This window comes from Taudactylus pleione, unplaced genomic scaffold, assembly GCF_031769625.1.
Source record: "Taudactylus pleione unplaced genomic scaffold, aTauple2 ptg000043l, whole genome shotgun sequence".
In the NCBI taxonomy this organism is placed as follows: domain Eukaryota; kingdom Metazoa; phylum Chordata; class Amphibia; order Anura; family Myobatrachidae; genus Taudactylus; species Taudactylus pleione.
Genome location: NW_028284445.1, coordinates 4,749,855 through 4,773,106, shown reverse-complemented (window position 1 = coordinate 4,773,106; position 23,252 = coordinate 4,749,855). Strand labels below are relative to the sequence as shown.

General features: G+C 48.8%; 1 protein-coding gene and 1 non-coding gene across 2 annotated transcripts in view; one reads left to right on the top strand and one right to left on the bottom strand.

Annotated features, from left to right (window-relative positions):
- Nucleotides 1-23,252, top strand: part of EXOSC8 (exosome component 8) — a 49,217-nt gene that overhangs the window by 23,098 nt on the left and 2,867 nt on the right. The window contains exon 10 of the mRNA XM_088460205.1: nucleotides 6,900-7,006. Within this exon, the coding sequence (XP_088316331.1) occupies nucleotides 6,900-7,006 (107 nt within the window). The remainder of the gene's footprint in view (nucleotides 1-6,899; nucleotides 7,007-23,252) is intronic.
- On the bottom strand, nucleotides 19,727-19,891 carry LOC148537821 (U1 spliceosomal RNA). Its single transcript, XR_015873261.1, has one exon. It is a non-coding gene; the product is annotated as a U1 spliceosomal RNA (small nuclear RNA).

Genomic DNA, 23,252 nt, shown 5'->3' with positions numbered 1-23,252 from the left:
CCCTTATCAAAACAGGCATCATGGGGGAGGAAGAGGAGCTGAGGCCGAGGAGGGAGTGTGCGGGGTGCTGCTGGGCTGCCCGGCTACATAGAAGAAGCAGCAGCCAAAGTCGCGGCTGCTGCTTCCTGTACATTGTAGTTCCGGAGCCACAGCGGCTGCGTGTCCCGCTAGTGGCCCGGATACATAGCAGCAGCGGTGGCTACCAGAGCCGCTGCTGCTGCTCCTCCACACAGTGATCACTGTACTGCCGGAGCCGCAGCGGGAGGGTGTACCGCTGGCGGACCGAATACAGAGCAGCAGCGGCGGCTGCTGGGGCCGGCTGCCCGATTACTGCTGGCCACAGTGATTAGGTCACAGCAACAGCTGCGGCTACATGAGCCATGGCTGCTGCTTCAATGGCAGTGCGCCGGGAGGGTTGTTGCCGACGGTGCCCGATCACTGTGGCCAGCAGTGATCGGGAAATGCTGGAGAGGCAGCCATGCTTGCAGAGGGACCAGAAGGTCCCCATGATGTAGGCGGCTGCAGGAAGATTGGCTTCCCATAGCCACCTAGTGGGCATTTCTGACTGGTCGTATCAGATACAACCATGTCAGGGAAAGCCCAGCCTGGTGTGGTCGTATCTGATACGACCGTGCCAGGCAAGTGGTTAAGGGTGATGCCACTGTATTTCCTCTACCTGGTCAGCTAGTGGATCATTTAGAGGAGGCGTGGAAAAATCCAGGTAAATGGTACCGGCCTCAAAAAACGTTTGGGTTTTGCATACCCCTTTGCGGATAATTATTTCTCTAAGTGGGAATCTCCTCCACAAGTGGATTCTCATGTAACACGCATAGTGAGGAGTGCTACATTGCCCATGCCCTCCATGTCCTCCTTAAAGGATGCTACGGATCGCAAGGTTGAAATATGCCTTAAGTCCATTTATTCCCTTGCCGGAGGGGCGTCCAGACCGGCTATGGCCGTGTGTTGGGTGGCCAGAGCCATGGAGCGCTGGGCTGATAGTTTGGAGGCGTCTCTGGACTCTGACTCTTCTGCGGAGCAGGCGGAGTTAGTGGGCAATCTCAGAGACTCAGCCACTTATCTAAGGCTGCCTCATAATATATAATATATCGGTCTCCTCACCTCTAAAATCTCCTCGGCAGCTGTGGCCGCTCGTCGCACCCTATGGAAGGAGAGGGCATACCGCTCTTGGAAAGCGGACGTAGATTCCAAGAAGGGCTTGGAATGCTTGCCTTTTAATGGACAGGTCCTGTTTGGTCCTGATCTGGACAAGATAGTGGTCACTCTGGCAGCAGCTAGGTCTGCGTGTCTGCCATCGGCTACAGTCCCATCAGGGTCTGGTACTTACCCTTGTTAGCTCTATTTCTATGAAGTCCATAGGGTTCCACAGGACTCTCGCCCTGTCGCACCTGTACTGCAGATGGGCTTTCATCTGGTCACCGGTTTTTCCGTTTCCTTCTGGTGAGAATGTGATTCTTGTGTGTTCCAGATCTTTCTTCTCTCTCTTTCCTCTCCTCCTCCAGCATGGGGCTTGTTACGTAACTGATTTGCCTTGGCTCGGGGGCGGGGTATAGGAGGGGGACCCCAGTGCATCCAGGGAGGCTGAAAACTTAACTCTGTGGTGCCCGATGTCTGACATCATCGCCTATACCCCAAGGAACCCTATGGACTTCGTAGAAATAGAGATAAGGGTAAGTTCTTACCATATCTCATATTTTTCTCTCAGTGGCACAGTCGCAGCTCTGCAGTGTAATGCAAGGTCCAGTCTCCCTACATACCTCTCCCTGGGGTTCAGCGTATGTAGAACTATAGCCTACCAGACACTGAGGACCTTATTCAGAGGCGGCCGTACAGTCTACGACCGCACGGCCGCCTCGATGTTTGGCCAGTGCGCATGCGCACGAGGGAGCCGGCTCCCTCGTGCGCATGCGTGAGACCCGCTACGACCAACAGCGCTGGTCGTAGCGGGTCTCTTTCCAAAGGGGGCGAGCTGTCAATGTTGATTGACAGCTCGCCCCGTTTGGAAGGCGGGCCGGGGGGGTGGCAGCCCAAATGGAAGCGTTCCCATGGGAGCCAGAAGCTCTCCGGGGCTTACGACAAGTGAGACCCTACCCTAGGGTCTCGTCGTAAGCCCCGATGGTCGCGATGGTCTCTGACCATCGCGACCTTCACCTGAGCGGTCGTTAGAGCTGTGGGTGTAAACCCACAGCCTAACGACCGTAACAGAGGCGGGCGGTCAGGATGCAAGCGGCCGCCCAGTTTCTGAGAGACCGCTTGCATCCTCCGACCGCCTCTGAATGAGGTCCAGAGTCTGTGTAGTGCCAATTTGCAGTAGTATTTGTGCATTGTATGTGACTTATGCTAGCGCAGCCTGTCTGGGTCTTTTTTTCTGCTGTCAGCATATACCTATACCTTTTCTCTGTTTCTATACTAATATACAGGTGTAGTCAGGGTATTTCCTATGACTCACATCTGTAGCAGTCATACATCCGGTCTCAGGGGACAGACCGGAGGTGCCGAGTATGGACGCAGGCTCCAGCCACCACGATCCACTAGACCACCATGGTATACATGGTGCGGGAGCCAGGTCCCGGTGGGTAAAAATATCGGCAAGGGTAGGCCAGCTTCCCCATTAAAGCGGCCCCTCCCCTCAGCTCTGGGCGCCATTCCTTGGAGGTCTTGCTTTCCTGAGCTGCTCCTCCGACCACGCCCCTCTGAGGTCTCCGGCGGCCATTTTCTCTCAGTGGCACAGTCTCAGCTCTGCAGGGTAACGCAAGGTCCGATCCCCCTACATACCGCTCCCTGGGGTCAGCGTTTGTAGCACTATAGCCTACCAGACACTGAGTCTGTGTAGTTGAGTGTAGTGACAATTTGCAGTAGTATTTCTGCATTGTATGTGACTTATGCTAGCACTGCCTGTCTGGGTCTTTTTTTTCTACTGTCAGCATATACCTATACCTTTTCTCTGTTTCTACCCTAATATACAGGTGTAGTCAGGGTGTTTCCTATGACTCGCATCTATAGAACTTTTATTTGTGAGGTTGGTCACATACAGTTGTACCGTGCACTGTGCTATATCTGGCTGTGTGCTTCTGCAGCTTACTCAAGCATCAGACAGGACCACTATATTGCATTCATACAAGTATCCTACATAATCAGTGGTTGCATTATACCCAGTGCCATATTGTGTGATACCCTGCTATGTAGATATGTCTAGGTCTAGCAAAGGCAAAGATAACGAACAAGCTTCTGCACCCATTCTGCTATCATGCACGTTATGTGCTGCAGGTTTTGGTGAGGAGGATTTGGTACAGGATGGTTTATGCATTAGATGTTTTAATTCACCAAGTACATCTTGGGCTACCTTTTCTTAGGTCCTAGCCTCCATTGCGGGCCGCTTAGCGGTTTTGGCTGTTTTTCCCCCTATGGGGTTACAACAGCAGACTGTTATTCCCTCACAGGGATTACCACAACTGATTCCAACTATTCAATATCCTCCTGTGCCTCCACCACTATGGCCATTCAGACCATGCTGCAGGGTGAGAAACCCCTGAAACCTGCTAAACGTACGGTATTGTCATCACAGTCCAGACAGCTTTCTGAGTCTGAGCTGTCATCTGATGACGGAGAGGTTGCTGATGCCTCTAACCCAGACTCCCCTGTGGAGGATGTGGAGACTTGGACAAAGATTACTATTCCTGCTCTGGTGCGAACAGTCAGATCCGTGTTGCTTATAGAAGATGAAGAGCCAGCCCCTAAATCCAAGCACCCTCTGTTTAAATGTATAAAAGTGACTTTAGCTGAATTCCCTCTATTAGATCAACTAGTTGAACACAGGGCGGCAGCCTGGCAAGAGGTACTATCCTCAAAAGCGTTTGGCCTTATGTTACCCATTTCCTGAGGTTCATTGTAGAAAATGGGAATCATCCCCTGCGGTGGATCCCATGTTACACGCTTAATCAGAAGTGCTACGTTACCTATGCCTTCCATTTCTTTCTCAAAGGATCGTACAGATTGGAAGGTGGAAACTTGCCTGAAATCTATATATTCTCTTTCAGGAGCTGTTGCTCGCCCGTTCATGGGTAGCAAAGGCTATAGAGACCTGGGCAGATGCACTGGAGGACTCCTTTCCCTCAGAGGCTCCTGGGGATCAGGTGTCGGAGGTGGGTCAAATTCGGGATCCGGCTGCATATATTGGAGAAGCTACACTAGATACCAGTCTTCTGGCTGTGCTCTTGGAGGGCGGATGCTGATTCTAAGAAAGGCCTGGAAGGCTTACCTTACAATTGAGAGATCTTGTTTGGCCCAGATCTAGACAAGATTGTTAATACGTTTGCAGCATCGACATTTGCATTTCTACCTTCAGCATCTGCTTCTTCCAAGCCTCGAACCTTTTCCTTTAGGTCATTTCATCCCCCGGGAAAGTCCAAAGGGCAGTCCTTTCCTAGACAGTCGACTGCCAAGAAGGCTGCTAAACCCAAGAAACAGGCCTGAAGCGCAAGACGCCCTGCTTCTAAACCAGAGGATAAACCCTCAGCCTGACAGGATGGGCCTCCCTCTGGGGGATCCCAGAGTGGGAGGCCGACTTCTTCAGTTCACCCAGTGCTGGTGTCAAACCACCACGGATGCTTGGGTAAGAGAAGTAGTCTCTCACGGGTACACCCTCTCATTTTTTAGACGGCCTCCCCACCAGTTTTTCTACACAGGCCCTGACAAGGCCTTACAAATCCAGAAAGCCATACAGTCCTTGCTGCAAGCAAGAGTAATTGTGCCGGTCCCTCTATCTCAGCGAGGGACTGGTGGTTATTCTACTCTTTCTGGTTCAGAAACCGAATGGGTCTCATCGGCCTATTCTCAACCTCAAATCCCTGAACAAATTCCTAAGGGTGCCAAAGTTCAGGATAGAAACCCTACGCTGCATCATCCTAACTATGGAATCTGGGGACTTCATGGTATCGCTGGATATTCAGGACGTGTACCTATAGCGCCCTCACATCAGAGAGATCTCTGGTTTGCTATACTACAGCAACACTTCCAGCTTCAGGCTCTGCCCTTTGGACTAATCCACAGCTCCACGGGTGTTTACCAAGATTATGGCAATTGTGGCGCCCCACCTGCTTGGTCAGGGTGTCCAACTGTTACCATATCTGGACGACCGCCTGCTTCTAGCAGGATCCCCAGAAGTGCTTCACCGACATCTGCAGCTAAACATTGCTTTCCTGCCCAGGCACGGATGGTTAATTAACTGGAAAAAGTCCTCCCTGAATCCCTCACAGAGTGATTCATCTGGGAGCCCTGCTGGATTCCCAGGATCAGAGAATTTTTCTAACATCAGACAAGATCTCCACACTTCAACTATGTGTGTGCAGATGTCTCCACAATCGCCCACTGTCGATCCATTCAGCAATGCAGGTTCTGCGATCCATGGTGTCTACCTTCGACATGGTGGAATATGCTCCGTTCCATTTCAGGCCTTTGCAAAGGCTAATCCTCTCCAGGTGGAACGTGTTACCCCATCGGATCAAGTCTTAAACGATGGTGCTCTCTCCGGATGTGCGTCTGTCTCTATCTTGGTGGCTACAGACATCCCATCTAACCAAGTGTTGTCCCTTTTGGATCCAGGACTAGGTAATTCTAACAACGGACCATAGTCGCCGGGGCTGTGTACCCAGCATTACTCTGTGGCCTAATTGTCTATTTTTATTAATTGCTGAATCATGTTTCTTATAATTTCTAGTATAATCATATATGAGAGATTCTCCCATTTCCCTTCCTTTTATGAGCTTCTCAAATTGTCTTCCAAGTCCTATATTCTGATTATCTGCAAATATGCATTTTTTTTCTTTTAGCTTTCTTCTTTTCTACATCACAGTTTCTATAACCTATTGTGTAGTCATCTATTGCTTGTTAAAATTATTTTGTTTCCTATTCATGATTGTCTAAATTTTATCTTAAGTTGTGTTCTAGCTTGTAAATTTATTAAGACCTCCATTCCACTTAATGGTAAAATCATTATCTCCTTTTCAATCTGTCTATTCTGCACTATTCACAGCATCCATTTGATTAACACAATGGAACACAATATTAGATGATTGTCCAGACTCTTGTTTTGTTACAAACCATGTGAAGGAATTGTCATGAATCAGAGGGGGAGATTTAATAAAGCTTGGAGAGATAAATAGCACCAACCAATCAGCTCCTGTCATTTTTCAAACACAGCCTGTAAAGTGACAGTTAGGAGCTAATTGGTTGGTGCTATTTATCTCCAATTTTATCTCTCTCCAAGCTTTATTAAATCTCCCCTTAATCCTCAAAGGGATCCTATTCTTATTGGGCATGACACAACTTTAGAAAGCTCATTGGAAATCTTGGCACATGCCCTATAAAGATCTTGAGACTAGGGTCTGACCTCGTCCTGTGGACCATTCTACGGTACCATTACTATCCAGAAGTAGACCAGCTGCTTTCCACAGTGAAAGGGAAGTGACACATTGGGACGAGAACAGCACTGCAAGAAAACGTCACAGCAATACTGTATGTACAGAATTTTGGAACTTACTATGATAATTTGAGCTGTGCGTGGCATATAAATAAATTAAATAGTTTGTGGTTCAGGGCTAAAGAATTTTGGATTTTAATAGAGTTTAAGTTTTATTTTTAATCACCCCTGTAATCATTTCAATGAACCTGATTTTAGTATATTTTTGTGTTTGCCGATTCTTTACTTTGCATCGTGTTTTGCAATTGAGAAGGTTACATATAGTAGAATAACTATATATTGTCATCAAATAGAGGAAGCGCTGGCTGTGTTACTCCTTGTTCACAGGTCACATTGTCGTAAACCAGACTCTCTGCTGTATTGTATAATTATTATAATATCACGCATGTGTCTTTTTTCTCAGCATCCACATCCTGGTGGACCCAACAGATGAAGAAGAAAATTTAGCCACTGGATTACTGACCATTGTTTTAGATGAAGATGGCAGGTTATGTACTATTCGGAAACCAGGTATTTTTTTTTAATAATATATATATATATATAAAAAAAAAAACTTCCAAGTGTGCAGATGTATTCAAATGAATTTAGTGTGACAAAGTATAAGAAAATAACCAGACATCATGTATAGCAGAGAATATACCTGGCCAATATTATATATTTGTAACGAGATGTCTTCTCACGTCTTCCTGTCAGTATTACAATCACCTTCACCACCACCACTTAGAGGGCCGGATTCACCTATTTCATTTTCTTCAATACCTTTAATGAAACCTTAGAATGACGGGTAAGAGGGAACTCCACATTCATATAAGCTGAGGTCTGTGTATATGTAGGTGTGACATGGAAACTACAGTTGTGTGATGATGGACAGTCCCTGAAGATTCTGAATGGTAACTGGTAACCCCGGCTTAGTTCCTCCTCGCATGCTTTTCTGCGGCACACACCTATCTTGACGGGTGACATCCAGCTCGCCTGCTGCTCCTGTTGGCTACTCTTATTATTTATTAACATTCACTTATATAGCAACAGCATATTCCGTTACGCTTTACACTTGAAAAAAAGGTAAGCGTGCTCTGCTCACAACCTTGCAATCTATATCCTACTCTGGGGGGAGATGTATTATCAGGGGCGTTTGATCGGCAATTGTCTGGACCTGCTTTGCCTATTTATCGTGTTGAAGCAGGTCCAGCCTTCGGCAGGGTGTATAAATGTTTGTTGTGCCAATGGGGGGGAGTGTTCATTCATATCTGCAGCGAATTCCACTCTCCTCTGTCAGCTGTCTCGTTCCTCCCAGCAGCCCCGGCGCAGGGTCTTTTCCTCCCAGCAGCCCCTGTGCTTGTTCACTTGCGCACGGCTGTTCACTACAAAGCAACTTTATTAAAGAACAAAAAAAAAAAAAATGGCACTCGGACTGAGTTGGTGGCAAAATCGATAAAGGGAAGAATCGGAACAGCCCGTGCTACTGACCGTTCTTACATTTACTAGCCACAGTAGCACTGACCGTTCTTACATTTACTAGCCACAGTAGCACTGACCGTTCTTACATTTACTATTCACAGTAGCACTGACTGTTCTTACATTTACTATTCACAGTAGCACTGACTGTTCTTACATTTACTAGCCACAGTAGCACTGACCGTTCTCACATTTACTAGCCACAGTAGCACTGACCGTTCTCACATTTACTAGCCACAGTAGCACTGACCGTTCTCACATTTACTAGCCACAGTAGCACTGACCGTTCTCACATTTACTAGCCACAGTAGCACTGACCGTTCTCACATTTACTATTCACAGTAGCACTGACCGTTCTCACATTTACTATTCACAGTAGCACTGACCGTTCTCACATTTACTATTCACAGTAGCACTGGCCGTTCTTACATTTACTGTCCACATCAATGCATATATTTCTACTTCAGGGTCCATAGGGTATCCACAGGATACCTTGGGGGTATAGGTGTGACGTCAGTCGCAGGGCACCAAAGAGTTAAGCTTTCAGCCTCCCAGGATGCACTAGGTCCCCCTCCTATACCCCGCCCCCAGGCCAAGGCACCTCAGTTTAGTTTGGTGCCCGGCCGGAGTCGGGTGCACCTGTTGGAGTGGGGGCTAGAAGAGCCCCTGAAGCTTATTCTTCATGCAGCTGTGGCTGCACAACTGGATGAACAGCATGGACAGTCAGTCCTGACGTCCATGCTGTCTTCCCTACACCCCGCCGGTACCAGAACGCCGGTACTGATCCGGGGATGCTGGTGGGCGTCTGGGGTCACAGCTAGCGGTGACCCCAGATGCTCCGGACCATGGCCGGATTCAAGGGGGACAGAGGTAAGCAGCGGGGTCCCGCGGTGGGTCCCCGCTGATCACATGGTCCTAAGTCCCCAGGCAGGGGGCTCCCTGGGGACTGGCTGCAGCGTGGAGCCAGGCGACCAACCTGCGCTTCCACTACCCCCTGGGACAGCGGACCGCAGCAGAGCGGTAGCGCTGCGGCGTCCCAGGGGTTAAATGCATGCCAGGGGAGCGCGCCTTCCCTGTCTCACAGCCGGCGCCTCCCCCGCTGCACACAGCCCTCTCTGCACTGTGCTGACTGGTCCTGTGTCAGCGCTCCTCCCCCAGGCCAGCTTCTCTCTGCTCCTCGGCGGCCATCTTCTCTGCAACGCATGGTGAACGCTGCTGGAAGTCTGGAAGGAAGCATCGTGGTCTGGGTCCCCCCGCATACCTCTCCTCCGCTGTGGCTCAGGTCTGTGTATGCAGCGCTGTGTCCTACCAGGCCCTGTGTCTGTGTAGTTGAGTGATCAGCGCTGTTAGTGCAGGAATTGTTATTTCTCTGCATTGTATGTGACTGTGCTAGCGCTGCCTGTAACTATTCTTCACTAAACTGTCAGCTTTATTACTGTCCCTGTTCTTTCTGCTAAAGCCCTTGCGGTGCGGTGCTGCAGGGTGGTCTCTCGCCTATTTAATACTTAATTGGTGAGAGAGGTCACATACGTGGTGCCATCATGTCTGAAAGTGATTTTCCCCTCCGGCTACAGTGTACCACGTGCAAAGTACCGTTAGCGGAGGGGGAGGGTAGCGCGGAGGGCCTTTGCCGGCAGTGTTGTCCATGGCGCGGCCTATTACGGTTACAGCACCGGTACAGGAGCCGCCCTGGGCTTGTTTCGCTCAGGCGTTAACAGCTTTAGTGGGCCAGTTAGCTCCGCAGCCCGCGTTTACTCCGATGGGTTTGTCCCAGCAGTCTGTGGTGTCGTCACCCATGCAGGGGTTCCCACGACAATTGGTGGTACCCCACAGTCTCCCTATTTCCCCGCTCCCGGGTTCTCAGGAGCCAGCGTGGGTTAACTCCCTGACGAGTTCTTTACAGCACTTGTCGGATGTATTGCAAGGGGAGTCTGTGATGCGGCCTCATAAAAGGCCGGTGGCGTCTCTGTCCGCTCCTTATGAGGATGACGAAGGGACGTCTGATGATGGGGAGATTCTGGATCCTTACGATCAGGAACCTTTCCATACTAAGGACGCTGATGCTAAGTCCAAAGTATATATTCCTGGACTTATTCGGGCGGTCCGCACAGCCTTGGTGATTGAGGACGAAGTTCCCCCAGCGGCTAAATCTAAGTATGCCTTTTTCAAAGATGTGAAGGGCGATGCCACAGTCTTTCCTCTTTCGGGTCAGTTGGTGGACCATTTAGAGGAGGCGTGGAAACAACCTGGCAAAAGATACCAGCCGCAGAGACGCCTGGCGGTGGCTTATCCGTTCGCGGATAATTATTTTGCTAAGTGTGAATCCCCTCCACAGGTGGATTCTCACGTGACCCGTCTTGTCCGTAGTGCCACATTGCCGATGCCATCCATGTCCTCCCTTAAGGATGCTACGGACCGCAAGGTAGAAATCTGCCTGAAGTCCGCTTATTCCCTTGCAGGGGGGGCAGCACGGCCGGCTATGGCCATTTGCTGGGTTGCCAGAGCGATGGAGCGCTGGGCGGATTCATTAGAGGCTTCTTTTGAATCCGACTGTCCGGCCGAACAAGCGGAGTTGATTGGCAATCTCCGTGATTCGGCCACCTACATCAACGAGGCGGCTCTAGACATTAGTACTCTGGTGTCTAGAATTTCTTCAGCAGCGGTAGCTGCTCGTCGCACCTTGTGGCTGCGATCCTGGAAGGCGGACGCAGATCCAAGAAAGGTCTGGAAGCGTTGCCGTTTACCGGAGAAGTTCTCTTCGGTCCGGATCTGGATAAGATTGTGGCCACGCTGGCGGCAGCCAAATCTGCTTGTCTCCCGTCGGCCGCTGCTCCTTCTGGTTCTGGACCATCGTCCTTTCGGTCATCTAGGGCCCAGGGCAGGCCCAAACCACAGTCGTTTCCTCGACAGGCTGGCCCTAAGAAATCGGGCAAGCCCCGGAAACAGGCATGGAGTACCAGACGTCCGGCCCCCAAGCCAGATGACAAGCCTGCGGCCTGACGGTCCGGGTCTCCCCTTGGGGGATCCCAGGGTGGGAGGCCGCCTGCTGCAGTTCTCCCGGTGTTGGTCGTTCACTACGACAGACACTTGGGTTCTGGAGGTGGTCTCTCACGGGTACGCCCTCTCCTTCCGGCACAGACCCCCGGCTCGATTCTTCACCACGGGTCTACCATCAGACCGGAACAAGGCTACGGAGCTGCGGAAGGTATTGCACACTATGCTCCAGGCTGGAGTTATAGTGCCTGTTCCATTCTCCCAGAGGGGCCAGGGTTTCTATTCAAATCTATTTTTGGTACAGAAACCCAATGGGTCATATCGTCCGATTCTCAACCTCAAAGCACTCAACAAGTCTTTGCGGGTCCCGAAGTTTCGGATGGAGACCCTACGGTCCATCATTCTGGCGCTGGAACCTGGGGACTACATGGTGTCATTGGACATACAGGACGCTATGGCGGTCATGGCGGCTTCTCTGCGGCTGCAAGGAGTCCGCATGTTGCCGTACTTGGACGACCTGTTATTGGTGGCAGGATCTCCAGAGCTCCTGTTACACCACTTGGACCTGACCATTGCACTGCTGCAACGGCACGGCTGGCTAATTAACTGGCAGAAGTCCACTCTAATCCCGTCTCGGAGGATTCTGCATCTTGGAGCCTTATTGGACTCGGGACAGCAAAGGATCTTCGTGACGGAGGACAAGATCTCTGCTTTACAGTCAAGGGTGCGCAGTTGTCTGCACAGCCGCCGGGTGTCCTTACACTCGGCGATGAGGTTACTGGGCTCCATGGTGTCGGTGTTCGACATGGTGGAATACGCCCAGTTTCACTCTAGACCTCTGCAGCACCTGATCCTGTCCAAGTGGAACGGGCTGCCTCAGTCTCTGAAGTTCCAGACGATTGTGCTCACCCCGGAGGTTCGCCTGTCCCTTGCGTGGTGGTTAAAGATGACCCACCTCAACAAGGGACGTCCGTTCTGGGTTCCAAATTGGGTCCTGTTGACAACGGACGCCAGTCTTCGAGGCTGGGGAGCAGTTTCGGGTCCACACTTGTTCCAGGGCAGGTGGACACCGACAGAAGCGGAGCTTCCAATAAATATCTTGGAACTCCGTGCGGTCTTCAATGCTCTCCTGCAGGCACAGCGGTTTCTCCAGGGTCACCCGGTGCAGGTCCAGTCGGACAATGCTACCACCGTGGCCTACATAAACAGGCAAGGAGGAACTCGCAGTCGGGCGGCTCTCGTAGAGGTCTCTCGGATCCTGGTTTGGGCGGAGCGCAATCTTCCGGCCATATCAGCGGTCTTCATCCCGGGAGTGCTAAATTGGGAGGCGGACTTTCTAAGTCGCCAGGACGTTCATCCAGGGGAATGGTCCCTGCACCCGGACGTTTTTCAACTACTGGTGGACAGGTGGGGTCTTCCAGAAATCGACCTCATGGCGTCCCGGCACAACAACAAGTTGCCGGTGTACGGGTCTCGCACAAGAGACGAAGGGGCGTCTCTGGTGGATGCTCTGTCCGTCCGGTGGACGTTCAGGTTCGCATACCTGTTCCCTCCGGTCTCCCTTCTTCCACGGGTAATCCGGAAATTCAAACAGGAAGGAGGGACGCTCCTGTTGATAGCTCCCGCGTGGCCCAGACGGCACTGGTTCTCAGACCTTCAGGGTCTGTCCGTGGACAGTCCTCTGCGGTTGCCGCTACGACCGGACCTTCTGTCTCAGGGTCCTTGTCTTCACCCGGACCTGACTCGGCTGTCTTTGGCGGCGTGGCTGTTGAGACGGCCATGCTGAGGTCCTGGGGGTTTGCCAGCTCTATGCTGTGTACCATGTTACGAGCTCGGAAACCGTCTTCCGCGAGGATATACCATCGCGTGTGGCATACGTTCTTCCAGTGGTGTCGACCGAGAGGTTATGCACCGCGGGAGTTTCGTCTGTCTCGGATTCTCGCCTTCCTGCAAGCGGGACTAGATCATGGGCTTCGCCTTGCTTCTTTGAAGGTACAGGTTTCGGCCCTATCTGTCTGGTTTCACCGTAGGATTGCTACAATCCCGGATGTGCGCACCTTTATGCAAGGTGTTCTCCGTATTCAGCCGCCCTTTGTTCCACCTGTGGCGCCTTGGGATTTGGCTGTGGTCCTGAGGACTCTCCAAGGACCGCCGTTTGAACCACTGGGCTCAGTGGATATTAAATGGCTAACAGCTAAGACTGTTTTCCTTCTGGCCGTTGCTTCAGCCAGACGTGTTTCTGAGTTAGGGGCTCTTTCTTGTAGACCCCCTTTCTTGGTTTTTTTCATGGGAACAGGGCAGTGCTCCGCACTCGGCCCGAGTTTCTCCCCAAAGTTGTTTCCCAGTTTCAGGTTAACGAGGAAATAGTTGTTCCGGCCTTTAACCCACCGGGTCTTTCCGTGGGTGAGGCCTCTTTGGATGTTGTGCGGGCCTTAAGGACTTATGTGGACCGCACTTCTTTGTTTAGGAAGTCGGACGCTTTGTTGTCCTCTATGGCTTCTGTAAAAAGGGTTGGCCTGCTTCAAAGCAAACTTTGGCAGCCTGGATCCGTATGGCTATTTCTGAAGCTTATCTTCATGAAGGCCTACCGGTCCCTCCTTCTCTGAAGGCTCATTCCACTAGGTCTGTGGGTCCTTCGTGGGCAGCTTGACGTGGTGCCTCGGCAGTTCAGATCTGCAAGGCTGCTACGTGGTCTTCTGTCCATACCTTCGTGAGGTATTACAGGTTTGACACCTTCGCCTCTCAGGATGCTTCCTTCGGGCGGCGGATTCTCCTTTCTGCACAGGAGCGTCCCCACCCTTAAAGGATACTGCTTTGGGACATCCCCAAGGTATCCTGTGGATACCCTATGGACCCTGAAGTAGAAAATATGAGATATGGTAAGAACTTACCCTTGTTATCTCTATTTCTACGAAGTCCATAGGGTTCCACAGGACTCCCGCCCTGTCGCACCTGTGCTGCAGATGGGCTTTGCTCTGGTCACCGGTTTTCCGTCTCCCTCTGGTGAGAATGTGATTCTTGTATGTGTCCAGATCTTTGTTCTCTCTCTTCCTTCTCCTCCTCCGGCCTATGGCTTGGTAACTAACTGAGGTGCCTTGGCCTGGGGGCGGGGTATAGGAGGGGGACCTAGTGCATCCTGGGAGGCTGAAAGCTTAACTCTTTGGTGCCCTGCGACTGACGTCACACCTATACCCCCAAGGTATCCTGTGGAACCCTATGGACTTCGTGGAAATAGAGATAACAAGGGTAAGTTCTTACCATATCTCATATTTTAAAATAGTAGCGCCAAACATTACAGGGGCATTTACTGCAGATAACTGCATTATTACATGGGACATTAAGACGTAATGCGCACAGTTACCATTTTCTCACTTATCACCCCTTTATACATCCCCCCCCATAATACTTTCCTGTGTGCTGAATACTGAATGTGATCGAAGCGCACTGACACAAGGAATCCTCTAGCAATATCAGCGAGTGTTAGAAGTGGGCAGACAGGCACTTTTTTCTTATGCCATGTAATACCCCTTTTACACCAGAGCTAAAACCCGGGTTATTGCAGTGTTAACCCGGGTTGCTTCTGGGTGTTAAAAGGGGCCAGGGTTGGATTCCCAGGTCAAGTGACCCGGTAATCCAACCCAGGTAACTTGCAGGGTTTAACACGGGAACAATCCGTGAAACCCTGCAGTGTAATTGGCGCGATCCGGCTCACAGATCGTGCCGCATATCGCCTCATTGGTCGGCTTCAGTGCCGCTTGGAGGTGACATAATCGCCAAGCGTCCACAGCAACACCGGAGGAGCCGGGTCTGTTGTGAACGGCGCCGACTCAGGAATATCCTGGGTCGGCACCGCAGTGTGAAAGTGTTAAGTTCTGGGTCTGATCCAGATTGGAACCCTGGGCCTGATTCAGAGCCGGACGCTCTGAACGAGTGCCCGCTCTGAATCGGAGCGTTTTTTTTTTTGCGAAGCGGCCTCTTGGACACTCACATAGCTGTGGGTTACCACCCACAGCTTATGCGAGCGTCCATGATGATGGTCGCGATGGTGAAGACTATCGCGACCATCGGGCTTGCAACGAGACCCTTGCGGTAGGGTCTCGTTGACCGCAAGCCCTGGAGTGAGTTTGGTTCTATCAGAGCCAAAAGCACTCCCACTGACATCACTAGTGATGTCAGTGGGCCGGACCCAGACGGTAGGCGTTCCCATGGGAACGCCTCCGTCTGGGCAGCCACGCCCCCAGCACGCCCACCAAAGGGGGCGTGCTGTCACTCACCATCGACAGCACGCCCCCTTTGGTGCGAGACCCATAACGACGGCTTCCCCATCGTTATTCGGGTCTCGCGCATGACGGAGGCGCCTCCGTCGTGCGCATGTGCATTTGGGCAACATCGACCCGCTTGTGAGCGCTCAGTGCTCGCGTGCGGGCTGAATCAGGCCCCCTGTTCCAACCCCCCGGGTCAGACTCGGAACTTTGATGTAAAAGAAGTATAAGTGAACTCAATGCGAGAGACTGATGTAGGGCAGGGAGGCAAAATGATAGTGCAGAGAATGTCTATGAACCAGCGGGTGGTAAAAAGGATAGTTCAAAAGAAAGGGGCTCGCATTAAGATTTATGATTTTGATCAAGTCTATTTCACTATTTGATCAAGGCAAATCACTATGTAAATCTCAACTTTTTGGAAACTCAAAAGTAAAATTAATTAACATCTCAGAAATCGGCTTGAAGTGCAGCGCTGGACAATTTTCTAAATATCAATCTAATATCTCACGTGTTTCAAGCAGTTAATTAGTTTGACTTACCATTCATTTCAATGAGTGCAAACAGCCCATAAAATTAAAATTTATACTGTGTGTGTGTGTGTGTGTGATTTTTTTTTTTTAAGAAAAAATGAAAGAATGGAAATTCTTGTGAATCTACAAGCCCTGGCAACCAAAGCACACTTAAACAGGTCCATGATTGCCTTTCATTGCTCTGAGGGCCTGATTCAGACTTGGGAATAGAGAGATATCTCTCTCAACTGATCATCTTGGTGCAACCATGCTACACTGCGGGTGGGGAAGATTTAAAATGTGCAGAGAGATTTAGATTTGGGAGGAGTGTTTCCAAACTGACATCTAAATTGTAGAGTAATAATAATGCTGTGCAGTATTTGTGGGCTACATACAAAAGCAGCCAGTATTTACCCCATAAAAAAAAACAGGATTTTGGTACTTACCGATAAATCCCTTTCTCCGATTCCACAGGGGACACTGGAGTTCAAGACAGTGGGGTATAGACGGTGGTAGAGTAGAGCCTGGCACTTTAAATAATTCAGAAGTGTGACTGGCTCCTCCCCCTCTATGCCCCATCAGCCCCAGTTTAAGAACTGAGCCCGAGAGGAGACGGAGGACCATAGGAAAACGAGGAGAAGGAGAGGACCACAGAACGGAACAAGACCCGAATGAGGGAGAACAGAGGAACCAACTGCAGGGAACATATGCAGTCACACAACCTTATAAGAAACCAAACAAAATGGCAGGTACGCAGCGCTGGGCGGGCGTCCAGTGTCCCCTGTGGAATCGGAGAAAGGGATTTATCGGTAAGTACCAAAATCCTGTTTTCTCCTTCATCCACTAGGGGACACTGGAGTTCAAGACAGTGGGGACGTCCCAAAGCCAACCTCCCGGGTGGGAAGCGCGGAGAACTTGCCGAACCCTTGGCAAAACCGAAAACCGGGATCACCAAGAACCGTAGGCCTAATGGAAAGGCAAGAGCTGAAGATCAAGTGTTGTAGAGCAGAGGAGACAATCAAGGCTCCTTGCTAAACAGCCATAGAAATTCCACACCTTACAGCGTAAATCGAATGGAATACTGCTAGCAAGAGAACAGCCACAGATGAAAACAGCTGAACACCGTAAGCTCAGCCGAAACAGACCAAGCACGAACCAGAGTTGAACATGAGAAGCTGTATAATTTGGAGACAGCAGAATCCCAGCACTGCTGGACATAACTCATATAGTTATACATATAACAATACCAATCTACAGATACAGAGTTGATCCTGTCCACAGAGTCCTAACAAGAGTATACAGGGAGCAAACGACAAGACCGAACAGTCGCCCTGGACCATTCTTGAGGTCCAACTACTACAAGGTTGGCAACCAGAGTGAAACCATAGAAGTCTCCCATAAGGATAGAGATCCCAATGACATGAGGCAGAGGCAGCTCTGAAAGAATCGAGACCACAATTCCTTTCAGAGCGTCAGACAGCAGTACAATCAACTCAGAAACAGAGGGAAAAACAGCAACTGAAACCTTGCAGCTGGAAATCCCCATACCAGACCACTGGCAGAATGTCTGGCAGCCCATCAGTTGTCTGCCTATTGAGTGGTTACTACTGCCTGGGGCGGGTCTCGAATTAGTGTATGGGGCATCCCAGGTGGAGACCTTACAGCACAAGCCACTGTGCCGACCTGAAAAGAAACCCACAGCAACAAACTCCAAACAACATCCAACATGATGGAAGTGCGTAGGCAGTATCAACTGCTGTCCTGAACATAGTATAAAAAACAACCCGGTTACCCTAGCAGTTAAAGAGCACGGATGCAACAGTCACCCAGTGAGAGCTACCAATATAGGGAAGCAACCATACAGCAAGGCTACAGAACTAGGACAACCATAGAGGTACCCATCAGGTACCTGTCAGTGTGATGAAAATATTCACAGTACTGAACAGGAAAACCAACCAGGCCCCCTGCGTGGAACATAATGACTGTCACGCTTTAATGTAAAGATGTGCATTAGCCCACAGGCGCTACAGTCACAGTTCATTATAACCCCAACAGAAGAATAAAGTGACATTCTCAATGTTGGAACTATGCACGCCAGGAAAGCTCTAAAGGGTAGAGCCTACTGCTAAAAAGAGCGGATGGCTACTAAGTCTGCAGCTAGGATGCATAAGGGAGAATAACGGCTATGTCGTGTCAGGTTGCATGAAATCGGAGCATCTTCCGAGGCAATAGTGGGGTACCGCTTACCTGTGAGCAATTAGAAGCACTCTAGAAACTATGTAGAATGTCACTGACCTTCTCCATCTCACAGCAACCCGTCACATCGGGAATAGAGAGTAGCTTCAGTGGGCTAAAAACCAATGCTCCATAGCACAGTCTTCAGTCTGGCGAGTTGCCGTAGGAGAGACTGTAGAAAACTAGCAAAATGTTAGTGGTAACAAGAAGGTCGTACTACAGGACTCTATACCTGAGCTTGTTCCATTAGGGATATGTATCCTTATATAGATTATACATATACCCCAAGCACGGTCTGCTAGAGTAAGTATTAGTACATTAACACTTAGAATGGTTAAGTGCGTATTAGTCAAGAGGCGGGATAGTGAAAGAATTAAATAAGACCCTGTACTGGTCAAGATACACACAGAAATATTACATATTTGATAATGGATCCCACCAGTGACCCTTGACAATCATAGTGTTCACAATGAGGGATTAAACTTGAACCGCAGGGCCCATGATTTACTGGATACCCACCAATCTAATCAAGCCAGGCCTGACCCTGCCTATTCGGTGGGTGGCCCTAGACCTTCAGGCACAGAAGTGTGGTCTGTTGTCATTTAACCAAGTAAGCCCTGAGGATGGAATAGAATCTGGATTTTTATGTACTGATAGGAATGTACCCAGGGGCCACTTTATAGCCTCATTTTATTGAGATATGCGACTAAACAATAATATGGAGTACAGGAACCTATACAGAGAAAGGTACCTGTACATAGACATAGAATGCAATAATTATCCCAAGTAAAAAAGGATATATCTGTAAAGAAAACCCCAGTTAGGGCTAAAAAAAAAAAAAAAACAGGTGTTTCCCAATTATTAGGAAGTAGTCATACGAGGAACATGAATATATCGGTATACATACACACGTACACTTAGACAAATAGTTGCATGAGAAGTCAACATAGTAAGTATACTTGTCCGACTCCTGCACCAGGAGATCATTATGCTCTATATAATATATAAATATATACATAGTAGGAACCACAAATAGCGGGACTCCGAGACTTAAATAGTGATCAAAAAGGTATATCTAAACTATGTTGAAACAAACAGGCCGACGTTTCGGGGGATACGTGCCCCTTTGTCAAAGCGAGTATATATACATACACCTATATACACATACATTGTAATAATAATAACTCCCCCAAAAAGGGGGCGCCGTAGATATAAACTGACAGGAACAAAACTGTAACCCCAGAAGGGTGTAAGTGCCTATCTTATATACATGTGTGGACTACCAGAAGGCTCCCAGACAAGTATATGGTGCATATTAGAAGCCATGCCTTAGGGAATTGTGACTATCACAATGTAAACTGCAGAACATGACTCTAGTCTATAGAGCCAATATAATATATTATAGCCTACAGCTTCTGGTAATCCCAGCTGGCTTCCCATCTGTGGAACTAGAGGTAACCTAATGATTGCGGAAGCATAGGTATACCCACACATATAACAAATACATTCATAAATAGTATGTGTAAATCGAAGTTGTTGTACCAACCCACCGCAGCAGGAGAGTCCAGCCTCCAATTGCAGTATCTTTCTTTTTAAAATATGCAAGGTATCAGATATAAAACTGATAAGAACAAATCCTACCCTTGCCTTTATGGCAAGGATAAGAAGCGATACACATATATATATATATATATATATATATATATATACATACATATATACACATATCGCATACATGTACCCTCATACAAGGTCACAGATAACGATAATTTATCCAGGAGAAAACGTGAACGCAGTCCCCCACTTCCACAAATTATGCAGTCGAGATTTCCGCATTTTGAGAAATCATCGGGGGTCAGCACACCCATGGTGCAATGGATGCGCCTCGCCCTGAGAGAACCACCTTTGTGATCATGGTATCTCCCCTGCCAGGTAAGTATGAACTGTGGCTTACCTCCACGCAGGGAGACTGCTGATGTGCTGTGTGTCCTCTGTAGGCCTGATATTTTAGCAGCGTGCTGTCCCAGACTGGTATAGATCCTGGGAGCCTTCTGTCCTTGCCTTATCAGGTGAGCCATTTGAGCTCCAGTTGAACCCACCTTTTCAAAGTGGGGATCAAAAGGACGACCTCAGGTCAATGAAGTATACTGCATTATATTTAACGAATACAGGCATATTTGTCATGCGGAGGGCAAAGTGACATGGACACAGCCTCTGTATTAGGCTGCGGCATGTTCCTCCCTGAGCTAGTGTCAGGGGTCCAGACACTCACTCTATAATAGTGGCGGCGGGTTGTAGAGGTACTGCGTCAATAACATCTGACATTAGTGAGTACTGATTAATTTCTTAATCAAACAGCAGCCATCTTGAGATAGACAATTGTAAAATAGTCGCAACTATCTCTACACAGTGACATCACAATGACATAGGGCAGCAGATAGGATAGTCGTGGAGTCGACAGTTTTGAAGTGCTCTCCCCTACAGAATATAAGTACATTATCTGACCACCATATAGGAACTACAGAAATGAGCCAAGTTCTATATGGACCATGCGCTGCATGACTAAGTAAGCAGGAAAACTGCTACACTGCGTGCATAATTTGTAAACAGCTCAGTATGCCTCAGCATTGTACTATAATAGAGACCAAACTAGGTTCTATCTAGATTCTACAGCTATGCACAGGGGAGACTATACACATAGGTCCTCTTCATCTATATATTTATTAACAGTTCTTTCATTGGAAACATCAATAGAACAAAACTGGTTTTAACAGACAGTATATATAAGCAGGAAAGCCCCATATATATACACATATATACTTATACATACACTTAACTCATGTAGGCATGTATACAAAGCTACCCATATTGCATTATGTCATAGGTAGACAAATGTGCTTGGAACTAACTCCAGCAGCGGGACAGTGAGTGCAGCATCTTCAGGCACAAACTTCTACCCTCTCCCTGCACTGCAAACAGCTGCCTCTGCAAAGTTACAGACTGCCTGTATTCTGTACAGTGACAGTCTCTGCATATGCCTGCGCTGTAGTGCGCGCCAACTGAGAGGGAGCAGTAACGGCTGCCGGACCTAAGCCACGCCCCCTCACTGCCGGGAGTAGAGCCCCGGCGCTATTGCATCCGGTCTTAACCGGCAATAAACTAACCCCTGCTGCTCACCACTATGGCATAGAGCAGAGGGAGGAGGAGATCACATCGGCAGCAGTCAAACACAGCGCTGTCAGACTCTTTTAAGTGAGCCAGCGCTGACTCAGCAGTGCAGGGATGTTAAGAGATGCGCCAGCAGCTCGTAGAAAGGCATTGCACAGCGCACCTATGTAATTAGACTGTCTGAACAGTCTCCCTTGATGGGTATCCGCGCTATATGCGCGGTAGCTCCGCCCCTTGTAATAACGCTAGCGGCGTTATACCAGGAATCCAGGACTGTATGAGCCTGGGAGGGGGCGGAGGGGCCGCAGATCTAACTCAGTCCCACGCTAGTCAGGGGAACAGAGCTATACTTACCAGCTGCTGGCATCAGGACTGCGGCTAGGCATGGGGAAGCACGGACACAGCTTCTATATTAAACTGTGGCGTGTCCCTCCCTGAGCTACTGCCAGGGTGCCTGGGACCCGGACACGCACTCTTTATTAGTGGTGGCGGGTCTCCTGATGCCTCCATGTAGCAGGCTGACAGACGCAGCACTCTGTCAGCCTGTCCTCAATGCTTGTTGCTGCTATGAAAATAAATAAAAGTTAAAATAAAAGTAAAATTACTAAGTGTGGGCTGGAGCTCAGCCCTATGTGACCGGCTCTTCTCGGGCACATTTCTAAAACTGGGGCTGATGGGGCATAGAGGGGGAGGAGCCAGTCACACTTCTGAATTATTTAAAGTGCCAGGCTCTACTCTACCACCGTCTATACCCCACTGTCTTGAACTCCAGTGTCCCCTAGTGGATGAAGGAGAAATGTATGTATTTACACCCCTTGCATTGCAATGTGGCTCGTTCAGGTTCACACTTGAGAGAGATATCTCGCTCTATTCCCAAGTCTAAATCAGGCCCTGAGTTTTCAACTGGGCTTGAGGCTGGTAGCTGCTCAGCCTACTACAAGTGACCCATATGTAAGCATTAATTGTGATTGGCTGAGGCTTTTTTTTACATTCATTTTTGTAGGCAATGCATATTAATGGGATTCCTATGCTCATTAGAAATGAATTGTCTATTCAAATGAATGGGAAAAGCAGCTATTTTCCTCATCACAATACAATTGCCTGAATTTAAAATATATAGATTTGTATTAGTTAATTCCCCAAAATTGTCAAAATCTATTTGTTTATGGCAATGTTAGACAAATATCTCTCTGAGTATTAACATCACCTTGTGTACTATCAGTGTGTGAGCTATTAGCATAATTATACATTTTTCTTATGCATCAGAGCTTAATGTGCTGGTTTGGACACTTCCGGGAGTCGCAGTCCACAATACATCACTTATATTTATGGTGTGAGCCAAAATAACCATTGCTTTGTACTAGTAATATCCCATGGCGATGCATTTTGCAAGCTTGCCTATATGGCCTCATGGTTAATTTAATCTCCTCCTCTTGAATAAAATTGTGATTCTGTTATAGAGTCACCCTAGTGATTTGGGGGAAGATTTATCAAACCTTCTAAAAAGGCCAGTGGAGGCGTTGCCCATAGCAACTAGAGATGTGCGGTTCGGTTTTACTAGAATATGTTCGGATCGCAAAAACGTCATCATATTGGCTATCTGGCTGTCACATGTGTTGGATAGCCAATAAAATAAATCCGAACTAATTTGAACTTGCGACAAGAACCAAATAAAACCGAACCCGCACATCTCTTATAGCAACCAATCGGCTTGTAGCTACCCTTTACCTAGTACATTCTAAAAAATGGTAGCTAGACTCTGGTTGTGTGGGCAACACCATCTTCTTTAGAATGTGCCAAAAATCCTCCTACTTTGCAGCAAAATGTACGACAGAGGAATTATAGGCTGTCTGCTTACAATACTGTATATACAGTACGACCCATTGTACCGAGTGCTCAGGGGCCTATAAAGCTTATGTTCCAATAACAGTGACCTCGGCTCCATTTGTTTTATCTAGCTATTATTTTTGCAATAACTTGGTTAAAGCTTGGTATGATTGCCTCAATAACATACTGCCATAGCAGAGTTTTTCCAAAACAGACCCAAGAAATCATGTTTTCTGCATTTCCCAGATATGTGGTCAGAGCTCTGTTAGGGCTGAAATACAGGAGTATATAAACAGCTACCCAGGC